The sequence below is a fragment of the Varanus komodoensis genome, unplaced genomic scaffold (assembly GCF_004798865.1).
Source record: "Varanus komodoensis strain SLA01 unplaced genomic scaffold, ASM479886v1 scaffold25, whole genome shotgun sequence".
Taxonomy (NCBI): Eukaryota; Metazoa; Chordata; class Lepidosauria; order Squamata; family Varanidae; genus Varanus; species Varanus komodoensis.
Genome location: NW_025335661.1, coordinates 2330505 through 2346755, shown reverse-complemented (window position 1 = coordinate 2346755; position 16251 = coordinate 2330505). Strand labels below are relative to the sequence as shown.

The 16251-nt window shown below is 39.9% G+C and overlaps 2 protein-coding genes across 2 annotated transcripts; both read right to left on the bottom strand.

Annotated features, from left to right (window-relative positions):
* Window positions 1–227: 227 nt before the first annotated feature.
* LOC123024765 (G-protein coupled receptor 35-like) lies at window positions 228–8283 on the bottom strand. Its single transcript, XM_044432902.1, has 2 exons — window positions 7824–8283; window positions 228–5306 (listed from the first exon to the last, which is right to left on the bottom strand). The coding sequence occupies exon 2, from the start codon at window positions 5291–5293 to the stop codon at window positions 4349–4351; it is 945 nt and encodes a 314-aa protein (XP_044288837.1). The 5' UTR covers window positions 5294–5306; window positions 7824–8283; the 3' UTR covers window positions 228–4348.
* Window positions 8284–9696: 1413 nt separating this feature from the next.
* Window positions 9697–12815, bottom strand: LOC123024690 (G-protein coupled receptor 35-like). The gene is made up of 4 exons (XM_044432735.1): window positions 12706–12815; window positions 12229–12396; window positions 10689–10812; window positions 9697–9723 (listed from the first exon to the last, which is right to left on the bottom strand). Exons 1-4 carry the CDS (start codon window positions 12813–12815, stop codon window positions 9697–9699), a joined length of 429 nt encoding a protein of 142 aa, XP_044288670.1.
* Window positions 12816–16251: the final 3436 nt, after the last annotated feature.

Below are 16251 nucleotides of genomic sequence, written 5' to 3'. Positions count from 1 at the left end.
ATCTGGAAGGATTTGTTGGCAGCTGGTTATTCTTGAGAATAAATCTTTTAAAAGAAAACCTTCCCCTGTTGTGTATTTTGGGCATATGCACACCAGGACACGGACCGTTTGGTCAACATTGGGATAGTCCCACTTGTCATGGAGTTCATGGAGTTCACTCAACAGCTCAAGCAACTGTGTGTGTGTGCACGTGTTTGCTTTTTAATTTACCTTTTTTTGGTCTGTTATGTTGTCTGAACCCTGTCATGGTATTTATGCATGGTACGTTGGAGTTTGATAAACAACAAATACAAACAATATTCTGTTCTGTGGCTTCTCAGCATCACAATTATTTGTTGTGCTGTCCAAATTGGAAATTATTTGTTGTGCTGTCCAAATTTCTGATTCTCATACTGAGGAAAGTTTCTCACAACTAGAACCAAGGGTGCTGCTTACATTTTAATGAAGGCTTAATTGCCTCTTTGAGATGTGAGGATTTTAAAGGAGATGAACAGGACATTTTCCATACGGATACATTTTAATGCTACATGCAAAAGCCAGTCACTCATGAAGTCAAATTATATAATCCAGAATATCATCCACAATATCTAGAGCAACAATCTTGTTCTTAGGACAATTGAAAATTAAGCTTGACAGAAAGAAGAGAAAAATAAATGTTATTTTTTTCCACATAAGATCTAATTCAAGTACATCTAATCTATTAAATGTACATTTTAACAGGCAAACAAACAAGTCTTACTGTATTACATTTCTGGAATAATTGTTAGATTAGCATCTTCAGTGTTATATTGTTCTGTGGGTATCAACCACTTCAAGTTTAACAAAATGGCCAGTTTAGTTTGCATAATGGCCAGGGCAGTTTATATAAAAAAGCTTCCAATAAATATATTTGGATACTTTTTAGAATAAGTGTTGCATGGACACAAGTTTAAGGATCTAGGAAATGGATCTAAACTTGGTGAAGCTTCTGATGGGTTTTGGTTTTTTATTTCCCCTTGCTTGCAGAGCAGTGCACTTTTCATGATTCATTACTGTGTAAAGCCTTCGTGGGAAAAGAGGTAGATGTGAAACAATCAGCCGCATATGTATTGTATTTCCTCTTTCTAGAGGGAAGCAGCCAGACCAAAGTGCCCAACTGTGAGAATTATAAAAAAGTCCCTCTTTTGCAGCTTGGGTGTGTCCAAATATAGACAGATGTTGGTAGCTAAAGATAAAAGAAAATACAACTTTTCAGGTTCCTAATGCATTTATTTATAAATGGAACCTGGAGCAGGTCTTATGTAAACAGAGAAATCAAAATCTAAGAACCAATATATACTTCAGTGGGCCATATTTCATGTGGCCTTTGCTCTAATTTATAAAATGAATCATGTGCTTCATAACTTTACATCATTATGGTTGCACATATCAAATACTTCTGTTTGTCAACAGTGGTGGTCCTGTCTTCTCTCTGAAGATGTTGGTTTAACAGTTATTCAGAAATGTAAAAAGTAAGGCTCCAACCAAATTGCAGTTTTCCAATGAGATACTCAAGATTAGGGCTGGTGTGCTTATTTTACAGATCATCTACTTGCTAAAATGCACCTTAACACATGCACTTACTTACAAATAGTGTCTTTTGTGTTCTGTATTTTTCTAGATGCTGCTAATGTTTCCCCTGTGAAGACTAAGGAGTCATTCTCTACTCTTTTTGTGTTTACAGCACAGTGGATGCAGTTAAAAAATTTCAGGGTTAATGTTCTTAATGCAATACTTCCTTTCCAAGTACTTAGAGGCCAGCCCTAATGCCTTTGGGGCACTCTTGTTCATTCTGCTTTGAGACTTCTCCCCACAAATCCCAACTTGATGGCATCTCTAAAATATACATGCTACTAAAAGTTTTCTTTTTCACTCAAAATAAACCCAATTTTTAATAACATCGTGTGGGAAATTTAGAATTCTATTTTCAGGACTGTGCTTCCATTTCAAGGTAACCCTACCTTTTAACAACTCAGGCCAAACAACAATTTACTGAAGGAAAAATCCACTCATCATCTGAATGGGAGAATAGTGCAAGACAATATTTTTCTTCAGAACTGTTCTGTTTCTAGTCATACATATAATTTGTTCCATAAAATTATTTAATAACAAAATTAATGGATACACAGCCAATCACATGAAGCCCAGGTGGATCCTGCTCCTGATGGCATCTGACCTGTGATATGACTTTGTGAGTGGAGGAAATCCAGGAACTAAAGAGTTCCCCACCCCAATGTTAAATGGGCCAATAGTCCAATTTGAACTATAGGCAGTTTCCTATCTTTCCAAAATGGTGCTTAGCTCACTGAGTGATTGACTGGAAAGACTATGTGAATGATTAAATGATCAACATTATAACTGGGTTTGCATGGCACACTAAGCCATGGCAACCATGTCCCAACCCAGCAGGCTTTCTGTGGGGTATTTCATTGGGCTATGAAGCCACTACAAGATGTGACTTGTATGGTTTGCTTTATCTGCCTTTCAAAATACAGATTCCATTGCTTTTAGGACTGGTCTTTAATGACCCACATCTTGCCAATTTTTCAGGGAGGTGGCAATTCATTGCCATTATATTTGTGTGTGGGGGGTGTGGTGGTGAGAGGAATCCTTGAGCAATAACAGCAAACTTTAACTTTTAATTTCTAGCATTTTGCTTCCATCAGAGGCGGTAGCAGCAAAAGCAAAGCTCTTCTTTGGCAAGGCACTGTTGAACTGTCATTGTTTTCCTCAGAATGCCTGGATACAGCCACGGTCTGGCTCATTGTTGAGAAGGAGGGAGAAATTGTGCTTGCCAGTGGGAGACAATTTTCTGGCAGAAGGAGTGGCCAGAATTTTTCCCACAGTGCTGTGGAAAAGGGACTATCCAAGGCATTCCAACAACTGGTTGACAGGCTACCAAGAGGGGAGCTCTGTTGCTGTCATCACTGTTTATGGCAGCAGGATAGTACAGTTAGAATGAAAGCACTCCTGCAGCTACTAAGGGAAAGCTCCCTTGCACAAGGAGAGATGGATTTTGCTGGCCCCTCAAAAAACAAAGATAGTCAGTAAAAAGTGCTCCCAGTTATGGGGGAGCCATTTTTTGCCCCCAGTCAGCTGAAAGTACGCTTGCTGAGAACTTTTGAGGTCAGGCACAGTTGCCTTAAGCCTATAAAGCCATTTCTGCTGTATAATTTGCCTCCCATTAAAAGTCAAGATTCATCATATATAGACAGAAACAACTGACTCAGCCACATTATGCATATATGAATAGTAAACTTCAGAGGTGCAACTACAGTTTTTGCTGTAAACAAATCTTACATGCTCTAGCAGAGTGACCATGCTGTTATTAAATTTAGCTTGGGATTGGAACAAATTTTCACCCTGAAACTTTCAGTTTCTGCCCAGTGATTTCCTGCAATAAACAGCCAGTGATCCAAATAATCAAAAAGTAGATTGTGAGTTTTATTTATATATCAAAAGGCATACCTACTTCTCAAAACTGCAAAAAATTATTTAAAAATTCAAAATGTGTTAAAAGGTTTGGAATATAAACTTGAAATCTTAAAGTGAAAATCTGAAAATTAGGGAGGAAAAGCAAAGAAGATAAACTGCTTTGAAGGGCGACTCTACCTGTGAGCTTCTGGGAAATACCATTTTCACTCATATCTTACTTGCAATGGAATGCCAACAGAGATTACCAATTTACCAAATGTGAAAGCCACATTAAGTACCACGAGCTTTATCACTAAAATTCAAGGCTCAGAAATATATACACCACATTTTCATGAGTACAAGATAATCAAGCAAAAATGTGATAGGAACATTACAAGCTGGTAAGCTGGTAATCTGTACTGAAGTTCTACCAAGAGCCAAGTCCAATGGGTCAAGTTTCAGGGATCACAAGTAAGCCATCTGTCAGCAGAGAAGAGAAGAGAAGCCCAGGCATCAGTCAAGTACTATAAACAGCAACCCAGCAACAGAATCAGGTCAGAGACAGATAAAAAGTCTGTCCATGTTATCCCAAAAGCAGCTGCTAAAGTTCAGTAACATGAGAAGCAACTAGCCAATGTAATCAAAAGCAGCAGGGTGAACTTCCAGAGGCAGCCATGTGGGGGAAAGGAGCTAGATGGTCTTAACCAGTAAGGCAAGTTGCTTAGAATGAACACTGAGTCTTGTATTTTATTAGGCTTGTAATGTAACCAGGTTACCATTAAAGTCGGTTGATGGTACTAAGCCAGGAACAAAGAGCAAAGAGCTATAGAGGCAGCATTGTAGGGAAATTGTCCCATCACTTTAGGAGAGAGAAAGAAAAACAGTGGTTGAAGAGTAGTTCTCATGCACTGCTGTACTAAATAATTTCAGAAACTTCATTTGCGGAGCTTTGATTTTTATGTGATACATATTTAGTTGTTAGTTCCATGGAAGCCTCCTGAAATTCCTTGTTTACAAAATAATAGCAAATGACATCAAGGCAGCAGTTGGTGTTGGCGAGAATTCCTGCAAGGTTTACAAAGATGTCAATTTTTTCTGTTGTAGTACAGCTGACTTGTTTGGCATCGGCTATGAACCGAATTAAGTATGCAAGATGAATGGGTAAAAAACATATGATGAACACAGCCATATTTGCAATAATTATGTTGATTGCTTTCTGAATTAGCTTTTCTTCATGTGGCTGGATGTTTTTCTTTCTCCTGAGTTTTTTTACAGTTTGAATGGAACAGAAGCTCAAGAAGGTTAAAGGTATTAAAAATCCCCAAATGACAGCTGCAAAAATATTCCATGATGGTGCTCTGGAAACCTTTTTAAAGCAAATGCTTCCTGTCTCTCGTTGGTCCACCATTTTAGTTGCACATAGAATAGTTATTATTAAAATCCAAAGAAGTCCACAGACAATAGCTGACTTCACAGGAGATCTTACATTCTTTGCTTTGAGGGGATATGTTATGGCAATGTATCGATCAATTGCCGTGATGGTGATAAGGAAGATGCTCATGTACCGATTAATAAAGTATGAAGATTCCAAGACTAAACATACTGTATCCACACTTCCTGACTTATAAATTAACATGAAAGGCAAAGTGAAGATGAAGAAGCAGTCTGCAATAGCTAAATTGGTCATATATATTCTGGTTTCAGTCCATTTGTTTAGTTTGCAGCAGAATACCCTTAAGGCCAATGCATTTAGGATGAGTCCAGTAAAGAAAACAGGTACATAAATAATTGCTTGAGTTAAATCTATGGTATTATTGGTGATGGTGCTGCAGGTCTCTTCATGGTTCATGTTTTGGACCATTACTGCAATGTTGCTGTAAAAGAAATATATAATGGCTATTTCTGTGAAGTTATAGAACAATTACATTTAGCACTTATGGACAATTTTAGAGTGTTCAAAGTACTGCATATATATCATGTTAATAAAGTGTACAACATCCCTGTAAATGTAAGTCAATATCAGTATCCCTGTATAGCAGATGAAAGGGCTGAGGCTGCAATGCAGGGGTTGCCTAAGGCTTCTACAAAATTTTATGAATTGATGCCATGTGTTCCCATTCAGTTATAAAAACATTCAATTCCCCTTTTGGGGACCTGTTATAAATTGTAGGCAAGATCTATGATTGGCATGAGGAATGGGGGAGTGTGGCTCCGCTGCTTCTTCTCAGCTTTGATAGCATTGACCACAGTATGCTCCTAAACTGCTTCCATGTGGTGGGAGAGAAGGCACTTTTTTATAGTGGTTCAGGTCATACTTGTGGGGTTGGTTCCAGAGAATACCATAGGTAATTGCACCTCAGTCCCATACCAGCTGAATGTTGGATGCCACAGGGTTCTGTCTTGTTCCCAATCTTATTGAATACTTCAATGAAGCCATTGGGAATGGTCATCAGGAGTTTTGGGACAAGAGGCCATCAATATGCTGATGATACCCAGCTCTAATTCTTTGTGGGATCTGAACTGAGAGAGGCTATGCACATTCTGAACTCATTCCTGGATGTGGTTATGGCTTGGATGAGAGCTAATAAACTGAAGCTAAAACCCAATAGGATAGAAGCCCTATGGGTTGGCAGTTCCCTGATATGGGAACTGGGCTGTTTACCTGTTCTGGATGGGATGGCACTCCCTCTGAAGAAAGGATATGTAGTTTGAGGGTGAGCCAGGATCCAACTTTGTCACTAAAGGATCAGGTGACCTCAGTGACCTGGGACATCCATTAGCGGGTTTGGTATTCTATCTACACCCATTCCTGGATAAGCGATCTAATCATGGCAATCCATGAACTAGACTACTGCTAGTGCACTAAATCCATAGTGCACCCTGTGTTTTCCATGACTGGGCCTGTCTTAAAAGCTATAGGTAGTGCCAAATGTAGCAGCTTGGGTGCTTACTGGGACACTCCACCATTCTCACCTAAACCCTGTGCTAAAAGAATTGCACTGGTTTCTGTTAGCTACCAAGTCAGTTCAAGGTTATGTTATTGTCATACAAAGCCCAAAACAACCAGGGACCAGGATATTTAGCAGACTGCCTTCCTTTATGTATACCCAGATATATCATCAGAGGAGGTCTTGCTGGTCATTCCAACCTCAGTGGTAGTCCTTCTTGTTAGTGATGCCACTGTGTGGAAACACCTCTCTTGTGTAGTTCGGGAGGCAGAAAATTTGCTATCCTTCAAATGCCTCCTGAAAATGCACCTGTTCACCAAGGCTTTTCCTGGCCAGTAATTAAATTATCTACAATTTACTGTTTCTTTACTGCTTTGTATTATCATGAATTATTATTATTGCATTGTTTTTAAAATTCTATTTTAAATGTGATTTTAATATTTACATGGAAACCGCTTAGGCATTTTTCTCAATATTTAGTGGTATAGAAATAGAACAAATAAATAAATGATCAGCCTGAATACGAAACCTTATGCATACTTGCAGCTGTGATCCACTTTCTCCACAGTTGTAGCCGTGCCATTAGTGTCATGGGTAAATTATGCCTGAGATAGCAGAGTGCTTGCAATAGTGTTTTCAACTGATTTGTCTTTTATCTTTGAATGATAATTTTGTGTTTTTCTCTATTATATTTTTGCCAACTGGTTTGAGTACTATTTACATATAAATGTAATAAATACATTACTGAAAGTACCATGTTATAGATACAGAAAAGCATTTCATTATGGAATTGAAAAGCAAATTTTAAGGAGTAGAAGACAAGCACAATTTGGTTACAAGTTAGATTTTCATATTATTTGTATCTGGAGATCACAATGGTATATTTTTAACAACTGCCAGATTACAAACAAAGCCTGTGTTTAGAGAGTAGTAGATTGTAGCTTGTCAAAAAGCCTGTGGACCAGGTTTTTTTTTTTTGGCAGGCTACAATACACTGCTATGTAAACTCAGGCTTTGCTTCTAATCTGGCATGTATGAGCCCTGGAACCAAATCCTTTTTAGTTCTAGGTGACAATCGGCTGCAGCACAGGCAAAGTGTCAGATTAAATGGCATTGGATGTGCATGGTTCTGTCACATGGAGGGCTCCTAGTGCTACCAAACAGAAGGCAGAGTGCAGTTATACTGTCTGGCATTGTAAAACCCCCTTTGGAAGTATCCATGCTTCTTGGGAGATGGCTCCCAGAAGGCAGTGTGCTGTTTCTCCATCATTTTCTCCTTAACAGTTTTATTATTTTATTTTATTGTGGAAAAGAAAAAGTGATAGGAATAACAGAAAAGTTACATATTCAAAATGATGCTGTAGGACTCGGTAAAATCAGGGTTATTACATCATAAAAGCCATGTCTGGAGGCACCTGGAGATTATCAGAAAACACAACTTACCATACACAGTTTGAAGTACTTGACTGCTATAGGGTTGGGGTCCTTCTGTTAGGCTTCCTCTTTGGTTTGTAGTCTTTGCGATGACCTTGATTGCTCAGCCTGCTCCTTTCAACATCTTATCCTCACCGTATTTTCTTCTTGAAAGCTTACCAGCTAGCTTTTCCTGCATTAAAAGTATCACATGTACTAATGCTGATGCCAGTTCTCCAAGAGATGGTCTTTCTAAAGCCAAAATGAAGCCATCCACACTCAAGAGACTTTTATCAGCAAGCTTGGGGGATCTGAAGAAACATAATCCTGTGATGACTGAGAGGTCATATTTCCATGACATAACAGCCCATCCTGCACAAAAAGCTATGCAGCATGAGCTGGTAGAGTCGCAGGCTACCATGGGCGGTCCCCCACTTCCTTCCCCTTCAGTCCTCCCGTTGGTTTAGCAGGAAACTTCACAGTAACACCTTGGTATCACCAAGGTATTTGGAATTAACAGTATTTTTAAAACTGTGGGAAAGTGCAGTTATCTCACAGAAAAATACAGCATAGTCAACTATCAGATGACTAAGAGCTTCCTCTTGCACACCCTTGTTCAGAAATGCAAATGCATTTGAGAAATGGTTTGCTGAAGACTAGAACATGGGATGGAAGTATGCACTTTGCTAGAGCCAAAACATCTAGAAAGTCCTGGCCCAGGTCACAATTCTGTCACCATGAGAGGAAAGTGATAGACTATTCAGCAGAATAATCAGGGACATTGATTCTAGGGACAGCAAGTGGTGGTGGAAAATTACAGTCCCAGAACATATTATGAATAAAGGAACAAACTTATGGATCCTTGACATTGTCTGAGATCAGAGACAGCACTGAACCTCTGTCCACTACATGCCACCCTTACAGATGGTGCTGATGTTAAGAGATTAGAAAACTGATTGTGGCCATGAGGGGAAAGGGGAAAGGCAAAGACTCAGAGCTCATTGGCACTACTTCTTGGTTTCCATCATATGACTTCAAGAACCATCAAAGTGCATGACTTCAGGAAGGGATGCAGTGACTTGGTCATCTCTGCAAATCTGGGGAAGTTCTCGTTGCCAATAATGTGGAGGCTCACAGCAGGACAGCACTTAAAATCAGGTTTATTATCGGATATGCCCAACTATACTGAATAAAATAGGCCTTGGGACACCAAAGGAATAACATCTTACACTAGTTAATGAAACACCATAGTTTTCCTGTAATTATCCAAACTGGAGTTACAGGCAGCCACATTGGATTGTGCTGTTGGTTCCTTTTAATTTTATTTATTTTATTGTTATCTCCTTTGAGCATTTTGTATGGGAAGGAAGAGTAAGCTGAAGCCAGCTTAAAGTTTGGTTTTAACTTTTAAGGCTTGGGGTCAGGTTACTGGCAAACGACTGTCTCTCATAGGCTAAACCTAAAGCCCCACTGTGAATCCCTCTGCTGAGTTCTGTGTGCAACTACCAGGGAGATAACATCTGACAAGGTCTGGCACTCCAGTTATGGAAGGGCCTTCCAGAGGAGGCTTGCCTGGTGCCATCTTGGTGGTCTCTTCACCCAGGACTTTGTACTGTTGTCTGGGTTTTAGATTTTTTAAAATCCCTGTTTGGTGTTGGAATGCTGTGCTACTTGTTTGGTTTATGTATGTTATGATGAGTTTAAAGTTATGCACTTGCATTTTGTTTTGTATTGAAATTGTTTTGTACTTGCTTGTTTAGGTCCCTCAGAGAACTTTATGCCAAGAAGGACATATATAAAGCAAACAAACAAACAAAATTGTGTGAACAGGTGGGAAATCTGCTCTGGAACTAAAGGTGGAATGATGCTGAATGTATTAGTTATAACCACTGACATCAGCAAACTAGCTATAAGCATAGATATTGTGAACCTGGAACAAGAATGGAGATGGAAGCTGTAACCATTACTTTTATCTAGTTTCTTGTCTTCAAAGTTATCAAGGAATTCTTGAAAGAAAATCTTTCAACCAACATTTCAAAGACCTTCTTCAGCTTAATGAAACCCAGAATTCAGAACTCCAACCCTTCCTTTTTCAGTATTTAATGCTCCTGTGAAAAAAAATTCTAATTTTTCTGAAAGTTTACATAATACTTCACTATAGTGTGGTTGTGACTAGCTACCTTCCGTAGTAGCAGATAGACATTTCTTTCCTGTTATAAGACTGATTACATTTTGTGTTGCATCAAAGAGGAAGACCAGGTTTGACACTAGTAGCAAACTAAGCAGTGGGGGGGGGGGGAATACTACAGTGCAGATGCCAATTTTGGGTGCTCTTTTTCCAAAAATGTATATACAAGAGAACGTAGTCCTGCATCCCATGCACTGCATTTTACTGTCTTGGAAGCATGGGGATTACATGCAACTGGCAGTGGTCTGTTTTTATTTGCTACAGAATTCATTGGAATCCTGTGGTTCAGGATCTACTGAAAGAATGATGAGGAGGTTATTAAGGTTCAACAGGTAGTATAGCGAACTTTCTCAGTGTCCAAATACTTTCTTGAAAGCAGGCCATAACTTTCAGTTTGTTAAGATCATCAGAATTAAACTGCCTTCTGCAGTCACTCTGCAGATAAGCCCTGCCTTTGCAGTGAGAATGAAGCTGCTTGGGGAAAAATAGTGTTGTTCCCCTGATGGTGGAATGTTATAAAATCCAGAGCAAGAGGCATTGCCTTACATTCTCAGCCTGTGGGGAGGTATTGATGGGGTGCTTGCCCAGGTACCCTTGCAGGCCCACAGAGCATCCTCCTGCCTATTCAAGACACCAATAAGCCGCAGAATAGGGGAATAGAAGCTTTTATTTATGCATCTATTAATAATGTGCATCCATATCCATACACATCCATCCAGTGTATTTAATAAACCAGAATCATCACTGGCATGGGTGGTAATAGTCTTCCAACGTATCCTCAGACCCAAAGTAGCATGCCTTGAGTGACTCAGGCTCCTTGGAGCATAGGCTCTGTCCGTCCATGTCATGGCTCTCAAGACATTGCTGGAAAAGGTAGAAGCTGATCATTAGGGGCCCTCTGTTGACTTCAGTGGGAGTTTTAAACTTTAAGTGTGTAGGAAGAGTCCTGCAGTATCAGATGAAATGCCTTTGTGTCTAGCATCCTGCTTTCCACAGTGGCTACCCAGATGTCTAAGGGAAGCCCACTAGTAGGACATGGAGGCGACAGCTCTTTCCCAGTGCTGTTCCTCAGAAAAGCTCTCTGTGAAGCATCATTATGATTATGATCATTTGTATCTCTTCTCTCCATGAATTTGTCCAATTCTGCTTTAAAACCATTAGAGTTGGTGATGATCACCATTTCATGTGTGAAGAAGTGCCACCCTGAATATCCCATGGGACCTTAATGGGAGAACTCAGGCTCTAGGAGTAGAACAGATTTGCCCTCATACTTAATTTGATACACCTTCAAGAGTTCAGTTTCTGACTATCATATTCTCCTCACTAACTAAATGCATTCTGAGTGAAATGCTGATGAAATGGCTGAGGCTGAAGTACATGATGTGCTCAGGTGAGAGAGTGCCAGTGGTACAGGAATAATACAAATAAATGATATGTGATCTCTATCAGTCATGAGGCAGGCTTCAAAAAGCCTATGGCTCAACATGGCCCCAATCAATACATTTTTTGTATATGAAATTTAACATGCTGCAGTTACAGATTATGAAACTTACTAAGTGGTTCATTCTTCACAAATGTTGAAGAATCTGCATATTTATACACTCAGTGACATTATAGCAAGTCCATTCTCTGACTATCTACACTTATATGTTCAAAGCAGCAGCATCCATGCCCAATAGTGAGGTTTCAGCAGGCTTGGGGAAGCCTCAAGCTTTGCAGAAATCCAAGACAAAACAAAGGAGTGGTGGAAACCCTTAAACAACTTGATGGGAACTGAGTGTGCTGAGTGGTCATGGCATGTTGATTAACTGTTTGGGAGAGGGATGGAAAACAAGGGTGATGATAAAATGGAATGGAAATATCCTGGAAGAGGACATGGCTGGCTGAGTGGCCCCGTCAACAGCAGCACTTTCTACTTTTGTTGTAGATCCAAGGTATATTTCTAGGAATAGCTAGCAAGGCCCAGAAGGGTTCAGTCTGGTGAATCGTTAATTTTCTTGGTCTACATGGTTATATCATTATTTTGTCTAAACTGTATTTTATTTTTATGTTTTCTGCCTTGCATAAGCCATCCTAAAAGTCACCCTATAAGTATGCATGTATGTAAATAGACAAGGTACTTGCTGTCAACTCAGGGATCAAGACTGGCACAAGTCAAGGCTTTCAATTTGCACGTGAGATGTCCCATTCTGAAGGTGTGGAACTTGAGTTACGTTGGACCTAGTTTGCATAGTCTTAAAGGGAGGCAAAGCAGAGGCAGCTTCCTGGAACTCCTTGGCCACCAAATAATGGCAGATTGCATCCAAGCAGCAGTTGAGATTTGTCAGGAACAAAGTTTCCTGGGTGGCTTTGACAATAGTTTGGTGCATCTTGCAATCTGTTCCAAACCTTCCCAGTGCATATTGAGCCAGCCGGCTGATATGGAAAGGCAGAAAGCATAGAATGAAGGTACCCATGTTCACCAAGACCAAACAGATTGCTTTATGGGTCAGCTTTTTCTCCTGTAGGCTTGCATTCTGTTTCTTCCTCAGGCATTGGATGACTTGTATAGAGCAAAATGACAAAATGATCAGAGGTAAGAAAAAGGAAATGATGAATTTGATTGGAATATGAGCTGAATACTTGACAGAGGTTTTGTAAAAACAAAGCTTTTCTGTTTTTCTTTCAAAATCGAGGACCAGTGTAATTATATAAAATAAACAGCAGAGCCAAAAGAATAAACACATAATAGCTGCCTTCTCTGGAGACCTAATTACTCTGGCTTTCAGAGGATGTTTGATTGCTATGTACCGGTCTAATGCAATCAAGGCAATGTTACTGATGCTCATTGGCATGTTCATGGAATGGACAGCATATATGACTTTGCAGAAGTAATCAGGGGTCCAATTGTATTGGTGAAAATATATTATGAACGGTAAGGTAAGGACCAGCATGAAGTCTGTAGTTCCTTGGTATTGTTGACAATTTAGCATGCCAAAAAAATATCCAGAGCAATGTTGACCTGATGAACTGAAAGCCACTAGAAACATTTCAGAGACTCTTATTTCATAGCAGTGCTTCTTGTTTGTACTGGATGCTGCTTGCCATCAGCGTGTTAATCCATCAGTTCTGCAAGCAAGCGCTGTAGCACTATCTGACATAGCATTCTCTGATTGTGGTGGCCTAACAATCTCATGTGGGGGTGGGAACATAGTTGAAGAAGTTTCTCATATGCAACTTCTTATGTATAGGAAAGTATAACAGGAGTGCACCTGATAAGGCTTTTATCACACTGCCTCTTTCAGATAAATTTATAGGGGTGTGTGTTTTTTTCTTCTCACAAGCATCTTGTTTTCCCCCACTATGACATCTGCCTTTTCTTCTTATGGCTGAATGCCATTAAGATTATATATATCTGTAATGGCTGCACAATGACTTCTAATAGGTTGCACGAAAACCCTCCATCTGGAAGCACCCAAGGTTTTCCTCACTGAGATGCCAATGGAGAAAGAGTTCCCACTTTTCATCCATGGAGTGTATGGCCAGTGGTGGCTTTCACCCCCCCTCCTCCCCAGATGTTCAAACTATGGCATAGCATATTTTTTCCTGCCCCACCCTCCTCCCCAGATGTTCAAACTATGGCATAGTGTGTTTTTTCCTGCATCACTGAGTAATCACAATCTGTTCGAAATCTAACTATTTGCATGTTCTGCTTAGTTTGGTCTACTCTGATGGGCAGGGGCTTTCCACTGCTGTCCAGTACATTTAGTTAAAGATGCTGCAGATCAACCCTGGGACCATTCATGTGTATCCGCGCTTCCGCCAAGGCTGTAGTCCCTGCCTTTAGTCAACATGCGAAATATAATCCTGAAAAGCATGGAATGAAACAGTTTCCTACATTAGGACACTACAGCATAGGAAATATTTCTGTGGGATTACAGAAGCTAATGTAATGCCTTCCATTTGTAGTTGTTTGCATGGTACTATGTAACTTGATTATTAGGTGCAAACACACGGAAATGCCCAAATTCTACAAACTCAGAGGATTATAGGCACCCTATGCATGACAGAAGGATGGAGATGAATTTCATTCTTCCGTGCTCTTCCTGCCCTGTAAATCCCCGTGTAACTGCAGGGCTTCACAAAGGGAGGAAAGGAGATCCCACCAAGATCTTTCATATCTTGGCAATGCTGGTCTCCTCCCTTCACCTCCCCTCTTTCCTGAGCACTAACTAAATATCCTCTCTGTGATTGTGGAAGTATTTCTGTGCCTGTGGTGAAGTGGGTTGAGAATCCAAGCAAACGGAGAGGGGGATTGGATTGACTATCCAACCCAGAGGTAGGAATCCAAACAGTCCCATTGTCCCTGAGACTGTGTTCTGCCTGTAACTTTTTGCAAAGTTTGCATTAATTCATTGAAAAGTTGCACAGGGATATTCATGATGCAGGAAAGTACAAAGATTGCTATCACTGTTTTAAAGCCAACCACATAGTTTTCAGAAGTATTTGCGCCATTTGTGTTTATCTCTGTGGTAAAAAACTTTTTTTCCTGGAAGTGCCAAGTGGTCAGATTGGTAGTATCAAACAGGACACAGTCTTGCATGCTGAAGGACCGAATTGTGTATTGTTACAGAAAGGAAAACCAATGCATAGCTTTTTCTCCTTAAGAGATTACTAAAAATGATTAGTGGTTGCTTCATTTCTCTCTTACGCCACTGAAAAAGTATTCTCAGTCTTGCTTTTCTATCTCAGTCACTGTCTGCTCTTAGATGTTATATGTTAACACATTTCTTTCTTTGTCTGGGTCATCTTAGGGACATGTTACATATTTTTGTAAGAAGCTCAGGATTAGCAGCTCACTTCTATTCTACATATCCCTAAGTGAGTCAATGCCCCATTTCTGCAATATGGAAATAATAAGAATGACTTGCCTTGCAAGTTTACTGTAAGGTTTATCAGGTAACAACGGCTTTGTACACTCTAAAAAAGACAATAAAAACTTACTGTTGTAACAAAGTGTTTCTACATAAGCCATGCTATTATTAATACACAAATTCTGGTAATTTCCAACATTGAGAAATCATAGCATTGTGGGTCTTTAATTTTCCATGAGATAGTGTCTGCAGTCTTTTGTCAAACATTTTTTTTAAAAATCCATTTATCCCACACCTCTGTTATGAATGGATGCAATTATCTTCACTGTAATAATATCTTTATGAAAAGCCTCATCTGCAGACAGCATGCCTCAACCTATTGGAGTAAGTATGTATTTACAGTTAGAGGTAGAACTACCTCCCTGCACAGAAGATAACCCCATGCTACTAGGGACACAATTGTTTGGAAATATTCTGAGTCATTCTAGGTTCTGATCTTGGGTTGAATGATATGGAAAGTTTCAGTTAGCAGAGCCACAGACTTTTCCATATGACAACTGTAGACATTGTTAAAATTTAATTCTACCTTTCTGTAACACTTTCTGATTTTCTGTTTCTGCTGGTTTTTCAGGTTGGGGAACCAGCAGTCCAGCAAATAGTATATTTTTCCTCCCCAGATAGGCAAAGGGGTAGTCTTTTCGGCAAGCTTGTGCCAGTGTTGCAGCACCCAGCATAAGCACCTGAGCTGTTAATTGTTGTGTAAGGAAGTCAGTTTTTAATTTAGTTTATCTTAAGAGCCGGGTGTAGTAGGACTGCTGTCTGTAGGGAGATGGGCCCAGAAGGTCAGAGAGGTTTTGAGAAGAAGGCTTATACATGTTGGAGTGGGATTGGAGTTTCAGGAAAGGAAGCCTAGCTTGCACTGGGGCAGAAAAGATAAAAGATATGTTGCATTTCTAAACTGCATGGCTGTTCTCTCTCAAAAATATCCTGCCAGGCTGAGCCGGTGGAGTTGCCTGAGAGCTATGCAACACTGGTGCTACAGGTGGGATTGTGTAGAAATGGATGAGGAAAGCCGTAGTGAAGAGAATGACACACAGCAAGTCACATCGGGAATGAAAGGAAACAGGACATGCTGCTTTTGATGTCTGAACCATTCTTAGGGGTGGAAGAGTAATGGCACTCTTGAATAAGGCATTTTGCACATGCTGTCATAGGTAGACTGATGAGAGAAAGGATTTCTTGGTGTTGCTTCAAAAAGAAAGCGCATCACAAGTGTTTACTAGCTTGTTTCATCAAATGCAGGAGAGGTTAGAAACTGTCTTAAAACCTAATTTTTTTTAGGACACCATCTTATGATGACTGGACCAGAGAAGCATTTGCAGACAGAAAATCTGTCTGAAACCAAATTAGGAATTTG